The sequence below is a fragment of the Ciconia boyciana genome, chromosome 16, assembly GCF_034638445.1.
Source record: "Ciconia boyciana chromosome 16, ASM3463844v1, whole genome shotgun sequence".
Lineage (NCBI taxonomy): Eukaryota > Metazoa > Chordata > Aves > Ciconiiformes > Ciconiidae > Ciconia > Ciconia boyciana.
Genome location: NC_132949.1, coordinates 13,147,412 through 13,165,590, shown reverse-complemented (window position 1 = coordinate 13,165,590; position 18,179 = coordinate 13,147,412). Strand labels below are relative to the sequence as shown.

The following is an 18,179-nucleotide window of genomic DNA, read 5'->3' as shown; positions in this document are numbered from 1 at the left end:
CATCATGTCTTTATTTTTACCTTTTTCTTCTGAGTTGAATAATTCAGGTAGTGCAGCTAAACAGAAAATAACACCTTCAGTGACTGAATAATACAATCCAAAACCTAGTGTGGGAAAGATGGCAAATAATCCATCATTTTCTACATTAATACTTCTAGTTAACAGTAGTATTCAAATTGAGTAATTCATCTGCTTATACATCTACTTCTTGAATAATCCAATCTATCAATTCAAGACGGATGCAGGTTTGACTTTACCATTCTTCCAGGAGCTGTCTTTTTCCAACTGTGGGGATGCTGGTTTTCCTAACAAGATTTGGGCCACCTGCAGGCAATGAAGGAAGGAAATTATGAATATTTGCAGAAACCTATATAAGCAGAACTTGCATTGCACATGAACAGTGTAAGACCTTTAGAAGGTGTTTAGAAAAAGCACAAGGTTGTTCCTAAGCATCAGGCATTCATACAGCTGCTCTGCTTTAACCCCGTTGCAAAAGTTCACACATGAGCTGCTTCAAACTCTACAAGCCCATGTACAGACAGGCGACTGGGAAGCTGAGCTGTGGGAGGACTTTCCCACACCTCTCTGGGAACCTGCGTCCCTCAGGTTGGTGAAGCACAGCTCCAAAACACGCAGCCAAGCCATGGTGAGAGCTGCACAGCTCAAATGCTTTGAATTACCAGAGTGTTTCTAGACTTTGAATCTAATCCTGGTGCTGGTATTGAAAACATTCAGTTGAACCTGAATAGCTTTGCTGCATGCCTCAGCTGACATCTGAAAATGAGTCCTCTTCAACTATCATTAGCCTACGGGCTTGGTTTGCTAAAAGCCAGCCTTTCCCAAGTACGTGCACATCACTGTTGGGGACCACCCCTGCTCACTGAAACCCTTGCGGCTTCTGCAAATGATGTTGTCAGGCTGTTGCCTTTCCAAAAGCAAAGAGTCTCAAGGTCAATCGCACAATTGCTGAAACAGTGAACCTTTTATTTGTGGAGCCTGCTTCGCTTAAAAACTGTATAACATAATTCATAAAAACACATCTCTTTAATTTTGCAAGTGAAATCATGACTAATTGTTAGGATTTAATAATCTCACAGATTATTAACATGTGAGAATATTAAATACAATTTCTTTCCAGTGTTGTCAAGTTGTGTGATCTTCATAGAGAGACATTTGATGTTCGGTGTGTTCCTTATAGACCTCATTTTTTTAAAGTAAGTAGAGGGTTCTTTTTTTAAAAAGTAAGATATATAAGGAGCTAAGACTGAAAGTATGAATCAGGTATAACCTGACGACTCAAAAAGTAAGGATAGCTTTAAAAAAACCACCCTCACTTTTTTTTATTATGACTTTATTATGTCTTTTTAGAAACCAGCCTCATGACTGCTGGGGAACTTGGTAAATAGGTGTTAGAAGCTCACTCTGGCAGCATTGGTTTTACTTGCACTGTATTATTTTCCACACTATTTATGTCAGCGCAGGGCATGTTAATGAGGAGCTGTTTTGTCTTCCCTTGCCCCAGAGCTGTTCTCGAGTCAGATGACTCTGGGGCAGGGTATTTTAAGTTATGGAAATAGTTTAAAATACAAAACAGTCTTTTTTTTAAAGAATAATTTCCTTTAGAGCCAAGGGGAAGAAAACATGGAGATAATTTTATTTATTTATTTATTTATTTTAGATTTTATAAAAACTTATGAAGCAACACCTAAACTTGGAGGCACTTTAACCCAGGTGGGGCTAAACTGCCTTTGGTGATAAGAGCAAGTGTTTTCTCTAATAAATGTACAAATGCTTGTTGTAGTGTATCTGACACTAGGAGATAAATTGCATTCAGTAGCAATGACACCGGACCTTTGAAATTGTTCTTTTCACTAAAGACTCAGCCTGTCCTCTGGAGGCAGCAAGCAGGGAGGAGAAACTGAGTGTGTCATCTCCTCGTTGTACCCATCTGCCTGGGACTTCTCCCTGTCCCCTCGAGACATTGTCTCTTTGCAAAGATCCCCTTTCCCTTCTGGCCCTTCACTGACTCTCTGAAGGGCCATGTGTTAAGGACACCTTGTAAGCACACAGGCACCTGCTCTGCAATGGCAACTAGGATTTCTTTTTCAAAGCCAATGGCTGATACACGTTGTATTTCCTACAGCTGTGGGGGGAAAGAGAATACTTTGCATTTGTGAATGTGTGAAATTCACAGATCTGCTGACATATCGGCTCCAGTTTAAAGCTGGTTCTGACTTAGACGAGAAGCTGTCAAAGAAAACCAAAGTGATAAAGCAAGTTGTCTGTGATTCAGTGAATGAGAAATCATTTTCTCTGAGAAGACAATGATCCTTGCCTTGACATGGTGTGAACAGACCTGTTTTGCTGGCAAGGTATCATTTTGAGATATAAACTCAAGACTCTCCTGTTTCCAGCCATCAGAGATGATTATAGTGTGGGTTGCAAAGACAGGAACTGGAGTCCTCCAGCCCTTTTGATCATATTTTATTTTGATCAGTGTTTTTTGTCTCTCTCAATTTCCATGACAACTCTAATTGACAAATGTATTCTTCATTATGCTGACAAAAATAGCCACGCTACACAGGTTGATGTGTAGTACCCATCTGCTGTCCCAATGTAGCATTCCTGCTTTTACTCCTGCTGCTTGGAAACAGTGATATATTATTGTTGGTCTGTTTCTTGGAAAATTTCACAGCAGGGGTATTGAAAAGCAATTAATATTCACAGAAAGATTACTGATTGAGATAGCTTTCACTGCACTGGCTTTTAAATAGCAGCATCTCTTATTAATACCATCACTCCTAATAAATGCAATTAAAATTGTTGACTAATGAAAATTTTAGTGTTAATTTATATAATATAGACTTTATACTTGCAATTAGAGCTTTCTTGATGCTGCAACATGTTGTTCAGGGAGAGAGAGAGACTATAATGTCTGATTACATGTCTGTCATTTAGTAAGAAGAAAGCAATTTTTCAGAGTCTCCCTTGTTAACATCAACCAAGAGACTTCTCAAAGCAGTAGCAGCCAAAGTTCTGAAGTGGTATTTTAAGTAAGTCACTTCAAAAGTCAACAGTGTTAAGATGTTTTATATAAGCACTTGCACTGGTGAATCCACTGAATTCAACATTTGCTGTTGTATTGTGTTCAGCTATGAGAGGTGTATCAAATATATTTATTGCTGCAAGGACAAGGTTTTGGCAGATCAGAAAATATGGCATTGTTCCTGTGAATTTCAGTTTCTCATGTTTTGTGCTCTGGTTTCTAGTTTTCCACAGAAAGTGGGATATGGCACTGAATTTGGAGCAAGTACTTCTGTCACTGACATTTCTCCATGTTAGTGCTAATCCACACATGGAAACAACATCTGTTGAATCACTACTTTGCTCACACTCTTCTTCATGAAATTCTCAGGATCCCTGGGAGTTTGGCACGGAGATGGTCAGTGCCAAATTGAGTCAGTCCATGCTGTAGCTTTCAAGTGGTATTGCAAGCACTCTGCTGTTATCCGTGCCTTTTGTGGAGGTACTGATGAAATTGTGACTTCGGGCAAAGCTTGATTTGTTGCAGAACTATTTATAGTAATATCTACAAGTACTTCTCTGCTTGTAGCTCTAATTCTGGCCCTAGAGCACACGACCTGTGAGGAAAGATGGAGGGATTTGTCCACCTACAAGATGACAGAACAAAACTCTCCTTGTTAGTGGCAGTGAATGTAATAAGGATCAACTGTGACAAATTGCAGGTAGAGAGGTTCAGCTTGAACATATTAAAAAAAACCCAACCTTCTTTACCAGAAGAATAGTGCAGCTTTACAACAGGGCACCCAGAGAGGGTGAGAGCACTTCATTTTAGAGATCAACATGGTTGACAAAGCCATGGCTGACCTGATCCAGTGCTGGCTGTAGTCCTAGCTCAAGCATGAGATTGGACTAGACACCTCCAGAGGTTTCTTCCAACCATTGCTTCTGTGATGCTGTGAGTGTGTATTCAACAAATGTCCTGGGTCAGTGGCACCCACTGGGAACAGCTTTACAATCTTTTTCTCTCTGTCATTTACAGGCATTCCCACTGCTAAAAAAATGAACTCATTTGTTGTAAGAAGCCCCTTTTTCTGATGCCTTCCTTCCCTTTGTTCGCTCTCTGGGTTGAAGTACGGCTTCTAACTAAATTCAGTCTATTAGAAAGACCAGAGTTTTACAGTGCTCTTGTCTTTGCATTGGGAAGCCTTTCCAGAGGGAAAGCATGGTTTTCCTGCAGTTTTTAGAGCAGAGTGGCCTTCAGTGTCTTCTGCCTCATTTGCAACAGCATCGTATCCAAGGCAATCTCTCAGCACTTCTGTGAGGGCATTTGCATGATGCTGCCAAAGCCCTTTGGCAAGTGCGTATTTTTTCAGTTGATCTGAACAGGGTGTGACACCAGCATTTTTCAAGGACCTTTCTCAGTTGCTTTCCATAGTGGAGCTGTATGGGATGTGAGCTGGATCATTAATGGTGCGGAACACCTCTGCCCATCAAGAAGCTTCTGCTTCGCTCTGAGTGTGCCCTTCTGTTTCTATAGAAAATAGCTCATTCACTGTCTTTTATACTTCACTTGTCTTTTTCACTTCATGTTCAACTGCTTACAGCTTCAGATTATGCAAAATGCTCTGAAGATGTTTGTTTCAGCGAGAATTTTGCCTGAAATCCAGAAGAACCTTACAGGCTGTGCAATACGTTTTGCCACCACTTGTATGAAACATAATTGTGATTCTTTACTTCTCTGCATAACATTTATAGTTGCCACTTTCTAGCTACAAAATCTAGCTACATTTTCATTGTAATTATCATTTATTTACTGCCTTGCTCAGCTGTTCTTTGGGGAATTCCTCAGCTACCTGTTTCTGCTACAGACTTGTAAGCACCAAGAAGTTAATCTTCGTGTGCATTTGGCAAGTATAAATCTGAGTGATTTGCTTTTTACAATGGCACAGTATGGTATGCAAGCTTGTACAAAGAAAGCACCCACCCATTTACAGTTTCTACCATGTTTATTGAGATTTGCGGCTCCGTGGTCACGACGACTGCATGGTGAAATCTCAGTGTTGTGGTTTCACGGAGTGTGTGCACCAGACTATGCAGATAGAGAGGTATATGCAGGGGGAACAGGGAGAGAAGAATAACTGCATGTGTATAAAGATGAAGATAATTAATATTCCAACCGTGAAATCCCTTAAAAAAACAGTTTTGGTGAGCACGGCATGCCTGAGTCTCTGTTTAACTTTGGATACTGAGCACCCTGGATACAAAAGCACATTTTTCCATCAGTTGTTGTGATTTTTGCTGCACAATTCTCTTTGCGTCTGCTGAAGCAGTAAGGAAACTGTTTACAGACTTCAGCTCATGGGAATGCCAGCAATGTGGTCTCCTGTCAGACGTGGGCTCAAAATTTCCAGCTCGCATCCAAATCAGGCATTTCTGGGATAACTAACAGTAGCAAGTGTTTGTCACCTGAGATTTTTCAGTTCTGGTTTCAAAACAGGAGAGCAGATTTCTTGTCGCTTGGGTTATGGAGAACTGCATTGTGGATGATGCCAAATTCTTTCATCCTTTCCTGTATTGTCACTTCCAAACTCCCATGTCTCAGCAATTGTGCTGCAGAGGAGAAGGCCTGGACGCCGTGTGTGGCTTCACTGGCTGGGGAAGGGCGTTGCAGTGATGTGGATGAGAGCATCAGGGAAGGCTCTGTTAGGTGCAGCACGATTTTAGAGCTGATGTTCTGTGGGCAGCCTTGAGACACGTTTCTGTTCAGAAGACCTTCCACAAGTATGAAACTTTCCTCAGTCATACTTTCCTGTGGCCTTGTAAATGGGCCATGGTGATTCCTGTTCCTGCGACAATGTGCTGACAACAACAGAGTTGGGAAAAGGAGAACAGACAAAGTCTGATCCTGGTGGGTTTCTGGCTGTGGCTCCCAGGCTCCAGCTATGACCCTTCTGGTCATTACTGACATGAGCAGTCAGTAATGTTAGAAAAATGGTTCAGAGGCATGTAGGATTGTTCTTCTTAAGACCTTCCTTGAATTTTTCCAGGCTCTCTCATCCATGGAGGAATTCAGAAACCTGGATCGGGATATTGAGGGCTCTGCAAAACGGTGGAAGAAATTTGTTGAATCTGAGTGTCCTGAAAAGGAGAAGTTCCCTCAGGAATGGAAGAACAAGTCAGCTCTGCAGCGCCTGTGCATAATGAGAGCCATCCGACCCGATCGCATGACCTACGCTGTCAGGTAGGGGCACTTCTTTGCTATCTCTGTAATGCTCTTGCTTAGCTGGCAGCTTTGGGTCTGTGTTTTCTAGGGAACAGAAGTAATTCAGGAATACGTTTAGATGTATTTATTATAGAATATGAGTTCTGCAAAATGGTTGCCTATAAAGGAGTCTGCTGAATGAGTCATCTCTGAACTCTGCAAGACAGTCAACACATTTCATTTAACTGGAATTTCTTGCTTGGAGAGGTCTAACGCCAATATCACCAGTAGTGATGGAGCAGCATAACTAACACTGGGTGAGGAGCAGACATGCCAAGTCAGAAACGAGCATCATCATACAGGTGTTACACATCTGCTAGAATCTTTTAATGATCAATACAACTTCTAGAGTTCACTAAGGTCAATTTTAGTTACTAGATCCTTTATGGCTGTTCCTTAGGCACAAGAATAAAGTGTAGAAGTAAAGGAACTTTTTTTTTTTTTTTCCTGTAAAATGCAAAATCTATGTGATGCTAGTTTTGAAAGTTGTATTTGTAAATTATGTAGTGAAGGTAACTAGGCGAGTCTAAATTTTATGAAGGTGTGCAAAAGCAATATGCTTGTTCCAGGAGAAACTAAAGGTCTTTCACTCCATTAGGACTTGTTTTTTCCTTCTCTGTCCTAGTAGTCTATGATTTGACATTTCTGCAGTGTCTCTCATGCTACTGCCTCTCAAATAGTTTATATTGCTCCACCATCTGGCATGTGCGTATATGGGTGCATGTAGCAGATTGTATTACTCGGTGTATGAACTAGATTTCTGTTTGCGCTTTAAAATTCACAGAAAAATGCAGACAAGACTGAGTGAAGTCTCCCTATGGTCAATGTTATTATATTTTATTAAATTAAATACTACAATTGATCATAATCATACCATTCTAAACCATCTTCTTTTTCATTTCTTACTCTTTTAGGGCTGGATTCTCCATGTGTTCTCTCAGCTGAAAAGATTGTTTTTCCTTTTGTTGTTTAGTTTGAGTAAAATAAGCTCTTGTCTTTCTGAACTTTTATGTGCATATTTCATTTAAGCAAGTTTAATTATTTTCTTTCAATCAAAATGGCGGTACTCACATAGCTCAAAAATAAGTAGAACATAAAGTTTCAACACCTTTCACATTTTTCTTTTATGAAAAGGTAAGGGAATCCAAGTTCAAAAGCTTGGCTGGATATTTTTAGGGTCTGGGCATGTCAAGCTTTTCCATTTGCACAAGCGTATTTAAATGGTTTTTTGTTTTGTTTCTTATCTAGAAGTAAGTTAGAACATAAACATGTGCAAACAGTAACAGTTCACTGCACCTTCTCCAAGACTTTGTAGATATCTGTGACTAAAATTCTTCTTGAAATAGAGGATAGTCAGACACTAGGCCCAGAAGGCTTAAGAAGAGCTTTCATGTAGGGAAATCTCATAGCCCAAAAGCAAATGTGAAATTATTAGTGGTACCAGTGACAGTCAAAATGTATTTGACTTCCTGGTTCCTCCTTGATAGTATCGTACTCCTCAAACCTTTCTTCAGCCAGCAGTCTGGCTAAGACAGATACTGTTCCCTTAGTGAAGAAATTTGCTCTTCTTAAGAGATCCACCTCTCTGGAAAATAAACGAGTCTGTTCATCTGTCCTTCTCATGTCAGTCAGTGAAGTCTAGTACTCTGATGTAGGAAGGAAAAGCAGTCTTTGGATTGAGCTTAATATAGTCAGCATTCCTGATAGCCACCACACAGAAGCCTAATGGTCATCTGGTGTCTCGTTTTCCTAAGCACTGTCAAAGTTGTGTTGTGTCTGTGACCCTTCAAAATGTAGGGAATCTTGTAGAGCACGGGGGAGCTGCATACTCTGACCATGAGGACTTCAGCCCCAACATCCCTATTTTAGCCAGTAGCGTTTCAAGATCATGTGTTAACAAATTCATAGAGTTTTAGATACCTGCAATGTTGTTGGATCCCACAAGTTATTTTGCAGTTCTCAACTTGCCAATCTCTTCCTTCTATGTATCAGTAAAATCTGCTAACTTTAAATACCTTACTGATGATCAATGGACATCACTACTAGTCCTAACCTTCCTGTATCTCTGAGAGTCTTGACAAATACTTGAGTGCATTTTAGGAGTCAAGGAGTAACTTGGTAGCCTAAACACAGGTGACTAGGGGTATTTTAGATGCCCTAGAATATCCCTACCTCATTTCAAGCTGCTGTTCAGAAAGGTGCAAGACCCTTTATGTCACATGTCATATGTGCCAGCTCCATGAAGACCATCTAGGAAGCTCTTTGGTATCTAAAATGATCCATCTCTGTACAGGCTTCTTGCATTTCCCTGTCTTGGAAGTTAGGTTTTTCAGCCACTCTTCATAGCAGATCCCTGGGGATATTTGCACAGGCTGTTTTATTCCCAAGGCTTAAGGAGCCATCAGGAGAAACCACTCTTACCCTGACTCACTCCTTAGAGCTTAGGTGGGGGCAGGGCTCTATTGTTCATCACCAAGAACCATAATTTCCTCAAGAGAGATTTTCCTGTGTAAATACCTATTTCATACTTCAACCTTATTGAAGAACATCAGCAAGAACTTTCTTGCAACACCTTGTGCTCCCATGCTTCCACATCCACGACGAGGTCAGATCAGTCCAGCAACTACTAGCAAGGTATAACTTGGTCATGGTGAAGTCCTTCCAAAAGCATTGGTGCTTCTGCCTTGAGGGATAGACCTTTGGAACAATGTGGAAGGACCAAGGATTCTGGTAGCTGGCACCCCCAGCCATGGTTATGACACTTATATGGACTCTTCAGATAAAGGATCTTAGGCAGCTGTGGCTTCATATAACCTAGAAAAGCTGTAAGCCAGTCATTTGTCTTGTTGTGACCTTGTCTCTGATGGACTTTTTTAAATTTTGTGGACTGAAGTTTTCCAGCAGCTCTTTGGCAAATCTTGACCCAGAACAGAAAAATCCTCTTGAAAGAGGTACCAAAGTGGAAGCTTTTTCTTTTGCAATCCCTTAGGCATTTCTGTTCCAACTGCCTTTCACTACTCCTTGAAGGAGACTCACAGCTCTCTTAGAAAGAATTTGACTGCCTTATTTTGGTATCATCTACCAGGTGAAAACTGGCCAATATTTTTCTTCCCCGTGGTACTGAGGTTTTCAAAAGGCCTGAGTCATGCATCTACACTAGAAGAGTAACTGCTCATTCCTGGGGTTTGAATATAACATTCCTACCTTTGAATCAATGTTCACTGTATCGTCTTTTTCTAAAGCAGTGATTTTGGAAGCTCACCCTGGGGAAATTCAGCCTGGACATTCTCCATGTGCTGTATTCTGTTCAGGCAGCTGCTGTGGAGCTGAATTTTTTCCTGTTCACTCAGTTGTATTTTTCCTTGTGACTCTCATGCAGAGGCTAAGCTACATGCGCTAGATATTCTTAGCGCTCTTCCCTTTTATCTTTCCAGAACAAAGTAATTTTGTAAATCATCTGGACTTTTTGTGACTTTTGGTGATAAATCTAAAGGAATGTTGTTTCCTCTCAAAGGCTGTATGGATTACAAAGTACATAGCAGTTTTCTATACATTAACTTAACTCTTTCTTCTCTCCTGAGATACCTTTGTCAGAATCAAGCCAGTACTTGTATTGAACTTCTGAATACAGTGTTGGGCTGGTAGGTCCCACTCTTTTCCCTTCTCAGTTCCTTTGGTTTGTCAGATATTGGTGTGCCATGTGTCATTTTACCCCTGTAAAAAGTGCCAAACATTGCTACTCAGTGATAACTCCAGAAGCCCAGCCTGCAGATCCTCTCTTAAAATTATTTCATACTTGTTTTTTTAATTTAGTTTCTAATTTGTTTGAATCAGCAAAATCAAAACTAATTAATTGATATTTGCAGGGAAATCTGTCTTTTCCAAACAATAGTAGACTGACAAAACTTTTTTATTTCTGGCAGAGATTTTGTAGAAGAAAAGCTTGGCAGTAAATATGTGGCAGGGAGATCCCTGGATTTTGCAACAACCTTTGAGGAATCAGGACCTGCAACCCCAATGTTTTTTATCCTGTCCCCAGGAGTCGACCCACTGAAGGATGTGGAGAAACAAGGTAAATAAATCATGTCTCCAGGCATACCACAGCATTGCTTTTTATCTTCTGCATAATTATCTTGGAATGACATTCTTGTTCTGGTTTTTTTTCCTCATCTCTTTGTAGATAATGGAGTAATCTGTTAAAAATAGATAATTGTGAGAGGATGTGATTGGGGTTTTTTGTTGTTTTTTTTTCTTTTGTTGTTTTTTTTTTTCTTTTTTTCTTAAAGGTTTTCGGATTTTTATCTAAAGTTTAAATTAAACTTGTCTCTTTCCTGCATTGCCTGGATTTCCAGTATGGTTCACACTGCAATGATTTCTGAGTTGGTCTTGTACACAACCTATAATTTACGTCAGAGATATCTAATATGCTGTCAGATAGCTAAAAATAAGCGACAGCTCCCTATCACATTCTGCTGGTTAGTGGCAGAGTTTCCAGTTTTTAATCCCATCCTTCCTGAGTTGATTTTGGTGTGGATGGTCAGTTGTAGTGCTGTTGGCTGGTTTCAAAGCCAAAGGGGCTTCTCTAAGGTGCCTTATTTGAGAAGGCAGTGATTTCCGTTGTGCAATGACTGCTGTAGTCAGTGTCTGTGCTCTAAAGCTGCCAATGTGCAGAATTTTCTCTGGGTCTCAGCTCCACCATAGAAGAATTACATTTTTCAGCCTGAACATGGCAATTACAGTAGGTCTGGAAATGGGGTCAGTTCTGAATAGAGGTAACTGCGGTCACTTCTTTCGAGACTGTTATAGTGGAGGGGCTTCATCCCTCTGGAGCAGAGGGGTCAAATGCCTTTGGGTACTGCTTTAGGGATGCTCCAGATTGCCATTCTGCTCAACAGATGTCTTTTCTCCTTCTCCAGCAATATGCTCCACATAACTCCAAGACCATGACTTGTGGTCAAGCCCGATGCTCCTGGCAGTGTGGAGTATAGTATATTTAAACTGTATGAATTACATATCAGACTACCACAGTAGAGCTGCTGGCTGGTTTTTAGCAGGCAGGTCTCCAGACTAAACATCAGCAAGGCTGGCAGTCCCAGCAGAGAAACCAGTAATACTGAACTAAGCCATCATCCAAGCAAGTGGTGGAAGAAAGCTGACCTGTGGATTTCTTTTCCTCCTATGATGCACCTTCTGGGTCATCCCAAAATAATGTTTGAGTCAGTCTTTACCCACATTCCCACAAGCATCTTTCAGAGATGTTAAATCCCAGTGCAGCCTGAGCCATAGACCAGATCACAGTTCCCAGTTGTGCAGAGTTCCTGGGCTTTGCATTGTGTTTTGTGTTTTGTGAATTGAAGGGGACCCCCCTGAGGAAGGTGCTATCATGTGCCTGGCTTCCCTTTGGAGCCATGTCGGTGATCCTGTCTCTCACTGTGTTATTTTCTTGTATGGGAAATGAAGCACTAAAATCCAACCATGAATGGTTTAATTGGAATTGTAAAGATGAGTGTAGTTGAGCACCTGGGGTTAGTCAGCCAGAAAAGTTACAGCAAGTAAAAGTGAAAAAAACTCTAATGAAATAAAACCATTGCTTCAGTGCAGCTGCACTGGCCTTAAAGCCTGCCTCACTGGGGTTTGGATTGGATTCATTATTCAATATTTTCTCTGCCCTTCATTAGGTTTTATTAAAGTGCAAGTCTGGCTAGATAATTCTTGTGAATGGAAGATAGCTTCTTCTAGATGCTGCCCACTCATGGGACCTTTCCTTGGCAACATGGGGAGGACCCCGCAGCAAACACTGTTGGGCTCAGAAAGCTTCCCCACCTCCCCGGGGCAGCCTGCCTGCACCGTCCCCTCTCCTCTTCAAGCCAGCAAGGAAGGAGGAAGGCTGGCGTCATCTTTGGTGGGGCAGCCAGCGCAGACTCAGTGCATATCCCTCTGCAGTCCTGTTCCTATCTGTGAAGGGGAAATAACAACTGTTATTAATTTTATTATTAATCACCTGGTTTGGGGTAGCACCCTGCCTTCTGTAAATTTTCCACATCCCTTCCTGAGAGGGTGGGTCTTGAAGGCAGAGCAGGAGATTAGCGGCACTCAAAGTTGGTAGCCACCAGAGATAGTGAGAAAGAAAACTGGAAACTCTCAAATATGGGGAGAGCTGTATCCCAGGGTGTTGCTGTTGTAAGGCTAAGCAGAAAGCTCGAGCAAATGGAAGAGTTTGGATATTTGTTTCACTTATGGCCATCTGTTTCCAATGTTGTACCAAGAGCTGAATCTGAAGTCTTGCAAGACAAATCTTTTGCTTGTTTTACTATAAAACTTGCCTGCTTTTAGCAGAAATCAGGAATTAAGGGGGCACTGTCTGCATGAAGGCAAGGCAATCCCAAGGGATCAGCACATGGGGTCATGTGTACTGACTCCCTGCCTGAGCAGAATGCATCCTCCCATGATGCGTGGAGCCAGTGTGGATGTTTGTCAGGCTGCTTTCCTCCAGCAGCACAAATTGGTGCTCATCTTCTGAGTAGCACACAGCAGAGATACCTTGCTCCAGGCAGTTGCTTCTTCTGTGAGACAAGGAGCAACCTGTGTCCTCTGTCTTTGGATGACAGACAGATTCAGAAAACTAAACAGGAGCTCTTTAGCCATAATCATTTAAAGGATCTGAGGCACTGGGATGCTACAGAGAAATCAGAGGAGTCTGAAGGAGTATCACAGACTAAATGAAGAAACACTAAATAGCTGCCATCCTTCCTCCAGAGCAAGATAGTAAATGACATGGATTTTGGGGTTCTCACCCTGCAAGGTGCAGAGATGGTTGTAGAAGGGACGGTAAGAGGTGGTCTGCAGTGGCTCCTGGGGCACCCCTTCCCATGGGCTCCACTGCAGTCCACTGACCATGGGTCTTCCCACATGCATTGTGGTGCACTCAGAGGCAACTCCACACCTGCCAAAGCCCATGATGATCCATGAGAAATCTGGAGGGCTGACTGACCAGCTAGATCCAAAAAACCTGGGAGGCCTTGGTTGAGGCCACAAGAAGCTCACACAGATTTCATTTCAGCTGCCTTCTCAAAACTGAATGGGTTCCTAACCTGACTGCTGGTTCTAGCATGCATTGCAGGGTGCATTTCCCCACCAAATGATGTCTCATTCAAAACCTATTTAATAGCAGGAAATTATTTTAATTTCCTATCACTGTAAAATATGTTTTTACACAAGGTTGCAGGGGAAAAATGTTCTTTAAACAAGGGGCACTTTGTAATAATGTACCTTTGTGTTGATGCCGCTTTGTAATTAAAAGTAGTTTGGAAGAAGCCACTGCTGGTTTTAGTGCTTTGGCAAGGAGCGTGTGAGAGACAAGATAACTATTATAAGAAGTGCGATAGCTCTTCTGTGAGGGTTTTTGATAAGATTGAACTCTGCCTTGCTGCTGCTGTGTGAGCTCAGCTGTGCTGCGTGCCATTCCAGGTAAAACTGCTGAACATTGCTCTTTTTTTTTTTTTTCTTTTAGGGAAGAAACTTGGTTATACATTTAATAACAGGAATTTCCACAATGTTTCCCTTGGACAAGGTCAAGAGGTAGTTGCTGAACAAGCTCTAGATCTGGCTGCAAAGGAGGGTCACTGGGTCATCCTTCAGGTATGGTGTCTTTGGAAACAGTCCTGCTGTTCTCCCAGGTTACCTGATGCTGATCACCTCAGCGAGGGCAGTCTGTCATTCTTATCTGGTGGGAGATGGGACAGAGTGTCATCTGTGTGTCCAAAGCAGCCACCTTCTGTTTCTTGTTGCTATCTATCGCTTTTATCGGGCATTGTCGTTTTGGTTTTCTTGCTCTTTGAGCCTTCTGTAGGGTATGTAGTTTAAGGGGTCCTCTGAGGGAAGGTTGTGCTGCACTTTCCCGTGCTTTTATTTGCTTCATGAATAAATAAAGAGCTTTGTTCTTAAGAGCTGTTAGACTAGTTCTCTTACTACTGCTCAAAATTTACCATGTATTTAAATGAGCAATGAGAACATGCACACCACTATAGGAAAGGCAGGGGCTATCTGCAGTGGTGCCAATTCCTTTATGCATCCCAAAACAGGTAAATGTTCGAAGCTTTTATCACAACTTGGCAAAATGTTTCAGAGCCTTTTAGGGCGCGAAGGGAGCTCTGTCTTTGTCAAGTGCTCTCTGGAGCCACTTATTCAGTGAGTGCTTGGGTTTGCTAATATGCAGAGTCAGTGATGCCAGCTCTCATTACAGGTCTTGGGAACCCCTCTGGTTTCCTTGATGCGGATTTTATAAATGTTTATTACCACTGAATTGTTTGTATAAAATTAGATTAAGACAAAGCTTTGAGTCCTGATCTGAGCCTACAGGCCTGATTTTGGATTTGAATTAAATGCCACTGATATTTTGATCTTAATTTTTGCCTTTTTTGCAAGTTCCCTCTAAGGTAGACAATGCTGAGCTTTTCAAGAGCTTTTAATACAGATGGCTACAATCTGCCTTTGAGATTATGAATAAGAAAATACGCAGCTTTTTGAGACATATTCCATTCAGTAATGCAAAATGAAGGGTTCTTTTCTACAATGATGATTAGATCCTGTAGAGGATCTGTTAGCAATGTCAGCTTCCATGTCTGTTGCTTCAGTGCTAGCAGATGAGTTTTGTGGGCCTGAAGTATTTTTATTTCATCCATTCACATTTTCTCTGGTGGTCAGAGCAATCAGTAAGAGGTCTCAGCAGACGCGGAAGGCTAAATCAGAAGAGCTGCAGAAATTACATTTATATGAAAGAACGATTTTGATGGTTGGGCTAACTGGTTTTCCAGCAACACCTGCCAAGTGTGACTATCTCTGGTAGCACAGTGCAGACAGGCTCCCCCGTGAGCTTAGAGAGGAGCTTAATTCAGCTGGCTGCTAGCAGGTTTTGATGCAAACTGCATGGGGCAAACTCAGCAGTCACAGCGGTGGCCGTTAGGACAGGCTGCCTGGTGCCAGTGTTGGATCTCCTCACGGTCAGTCAGTCAGTCATCTGGGATTTTCTCTGGTGTACTCACAAAACTGCTAAAACTTTGTACATGTAAATATTCTAGTTCCATGTTGTGCTTGGTTTGGAATAACGCAATATAGGCAAGATTGATTCAACACAGAGATCAGAGCTCTTTCTTCCCTTGTTTTTATAGTCATAGACCTTCTGAGCAATCCAGGGAGTGAGGGCCCTGCTAGGTGCTGGAGTCGTGCCTTGGTGGCATTTCACTCTCAGGACAGAATTGGAAACATCCAGGAGGTGTTTGAGGCAGGCAGTACCATTTCTCTTCAGTTTCTGCATTTGGTGTCTGGGTTAGGCACATGGAGTGACAACAAATCAATGGAACTTAATTGTCACCCAGACTGGCCAAGCTGCTTAGCTCCAGAACGTGTCACTGTATCTCACTTTGTGTTCCCATCTCCTTCCAAGGGCTGGAGCTTCATGTAAAAGGAGAAAGAGGGAGAGCAACTTGAGGGGCTAGACATGTGTCCCCTACGTTGACGGACAAGAGTCCCCTAGTCAAACAAACGCTTTTATGGTCAGCGGACATCCACCTGAAATGAAATCACTCTCTGGACAAACTATTTTTTACAAGGTTGGACAAGCCATTTTCACAAAACTGAAACTCTGACCTCTCCAGATACTGGTAAAATCAGTATCCAAACTTATCACAGCACAAGTCAGTGGGTAAGAGTCCCACAAAGGATTCTCCTGTCATTTCAGTCATAGGTAGATCATAGCAAATATTTGCCATATGGTAGTTTATTTGGCAAGATCTTTCCTGCAAGGCTTTTGATGACAAATACCTTGCAAACGGTTTCAGGAGTGTTTGTAGATCAGTTGCACAGGATCTGGAATGACACAGACAACTCAATTTACAAAAATGTCCCAGGATTTGTGGATCGTTGCATTAATAATAAAAGAGGACAGAGCAGATCTCAAGAGACAGCCTGGGTAATTTCACCCAGGTTAATCAAACTCATTATTTGGAGGCTGTATCCCACCCGCAGGACAGTTATACTCAGGCTTCCCATTTGCTTTTGAGCAGACAAAAAGCAATTGTTAGGTTCACTTATGTATTTTGCTGAACAAAATACAAAACTGCTCACTGAACAACTCCTCAGCTCACATGGAGTAGAGCCCGCCTTCCATCCACTGAATTTGCTGTCTGATATCAACTCATACACATGTTCTCCAAGCCAAACACTTGATATGATCACTTAGGTGGCTTTTATGCATGTAGTTCATTACTGGTCCTTGATTGGAACTAGAAATAATGATAGTCAAGTACTTTGAGCAATGACAAGCTAGAGAATTAGGTTTGTGGGAATTGGTTGTTAAGGGATATTGAAACAGTTGGGAAGTCCTTATTGGATTACAGAAGCAGAATCACTGTTGTGTTGGGAAGGGCTGCTGTCCTGGGACCAATTCCTTCTCAATTATATTGACCAGCCAGTGTTGCCTTCTGACTTCGTTGGAGGCAAAATAAAGAAAACAGCATCCATGTCTCCCCTGGGAACTTGAAAGTTTTTCAACTCACTCTGAAAATGGAGATTTTTCATGAATGACTAATTTTATAAGACAGAACAACAGAAAGCCACCCAATCATTCATTCCCATGGAAAGAAAATCACTCTCACACTGGCAGAGCCTGACCAGTGCAGCTTCCTGCTCCTCTAGCATCAGCATTGTACCTGTCTTGTAGCTTCAGCTTTGCTGAGCTCCTACCCCTTGCCATCACAGTACCCACACTGGTACTACTTCATGACAAAGATTATAAGAGAATGAATTCCATGGGTAAAATTATTCTCTACAAATACAGATGGTCCAACGGCAAAATAGGAGCCCCCTGTGGCAAAAGTGCAGTTATCTGAAGGAGAACTTGTTACTTGAGGGCCGCAGAGACAAACCCTAGCACAAGCACAGCAGCTGCTCCTTTCTAAATTGTTGGCATTGAAGAACTGAGGCTGATCTTTGAGCTCCACAAAAATCCATTTGATATCAGGTTCAGCCTCTGGGTCTCCTTAGAAACAGTTCATAGGTTTGGAGGGTTTTAAACCAGATTTTTCTGGCCATAATAAGGGCACAGAATTTGAATCTGATACTTTCACTTTAGGCAGGTACGCCATCTAACCACCTGGCAGTGAGCTTCCAAAGTCGTCTGTCAAATGTAGTTTGAAGTGTTGGTAATGACTGGTGGAAAGGGGTCTGCTGTGGAGGTAGGACAACAATGAAAAACATCTTGAAAGACCGAAGAAAGTTTTACATAGATTTAGATTTTTGTATTATCACAAAATCACATTTTTCTCAAGACTTTTTTTGTTGCCAGGTGGATTTGGACCTGCCTTTTAGGTAAGCCCTTTTTGTAACTATGTTGTCCACAGTCTGTAGTAGAAGATTTAAGGGGCTGCACAAATGCTTGGTGGTAGCTGTAATGCAGCTTACAGAGCAGGTCAAATCAAGGCTCATTCTTTTGGTGACCCTCAGCAGCATGTTTCCCTATAGAACCGATCATAGGGGCTATGAAGCTCCTACACCATACCTGGTTAACACGTTGATTGATCATTACAAGACAGGAGCAGCAGAAAAAGTAGATACTGAAGCTGTGAGAGCAGTTTTTAAGTCTGTATTCAGACTGGGTGACAACAGTCATGTCTGTACCAACGGGCTGGGAGGGCTGAGACATGCGAGGCAACCTCAGGAAGGTGCGTGGCTGTTGACAGACCCCAGTCCTGAAAGTGTTTAAGTTCTATGAATGGGAGTCAGGTGCACAAAACATCTCCAGGAATCACAGCTCCTACATGGTCAGTTGCCCTCTTCTGCACCAGTCAGTGTTTCTTGTATTTTGGTGCTTTTTAATTTATTTTTTGAATCTATATTT

The 18,179-nt window shown here is 41.9% G+C and overlaps 1 protein-coding gene across 1 annotated transcript in view; it reads left to right on the top strand.

Moving 5' to 3' along the window:
- Positions 1-18,179, top strand: part of LOC140660476 (dynein axonemal heavy chain 9-like) — a 122,822-nt gene that overhangs the window by 64,985 nt on the left and 39,658 nt on the right. The window contains exons 16-18 of the mRNA XM_072881382.1: positions 6,072-6,265; positions 10,210-10,358; positions 13,797-13,924. Of these exons, the coding sequence (XP_072737483.1) occupies positions 6,072-6,265; positions 10,210-10,358; positions 13,797-13,924 (471 nt within the window). The remainder of the gene's footprint in view (positions 1-6,071; positions 6,266-10,209; positions 10,359-13,796; positions 13,925-18,179) is intronic.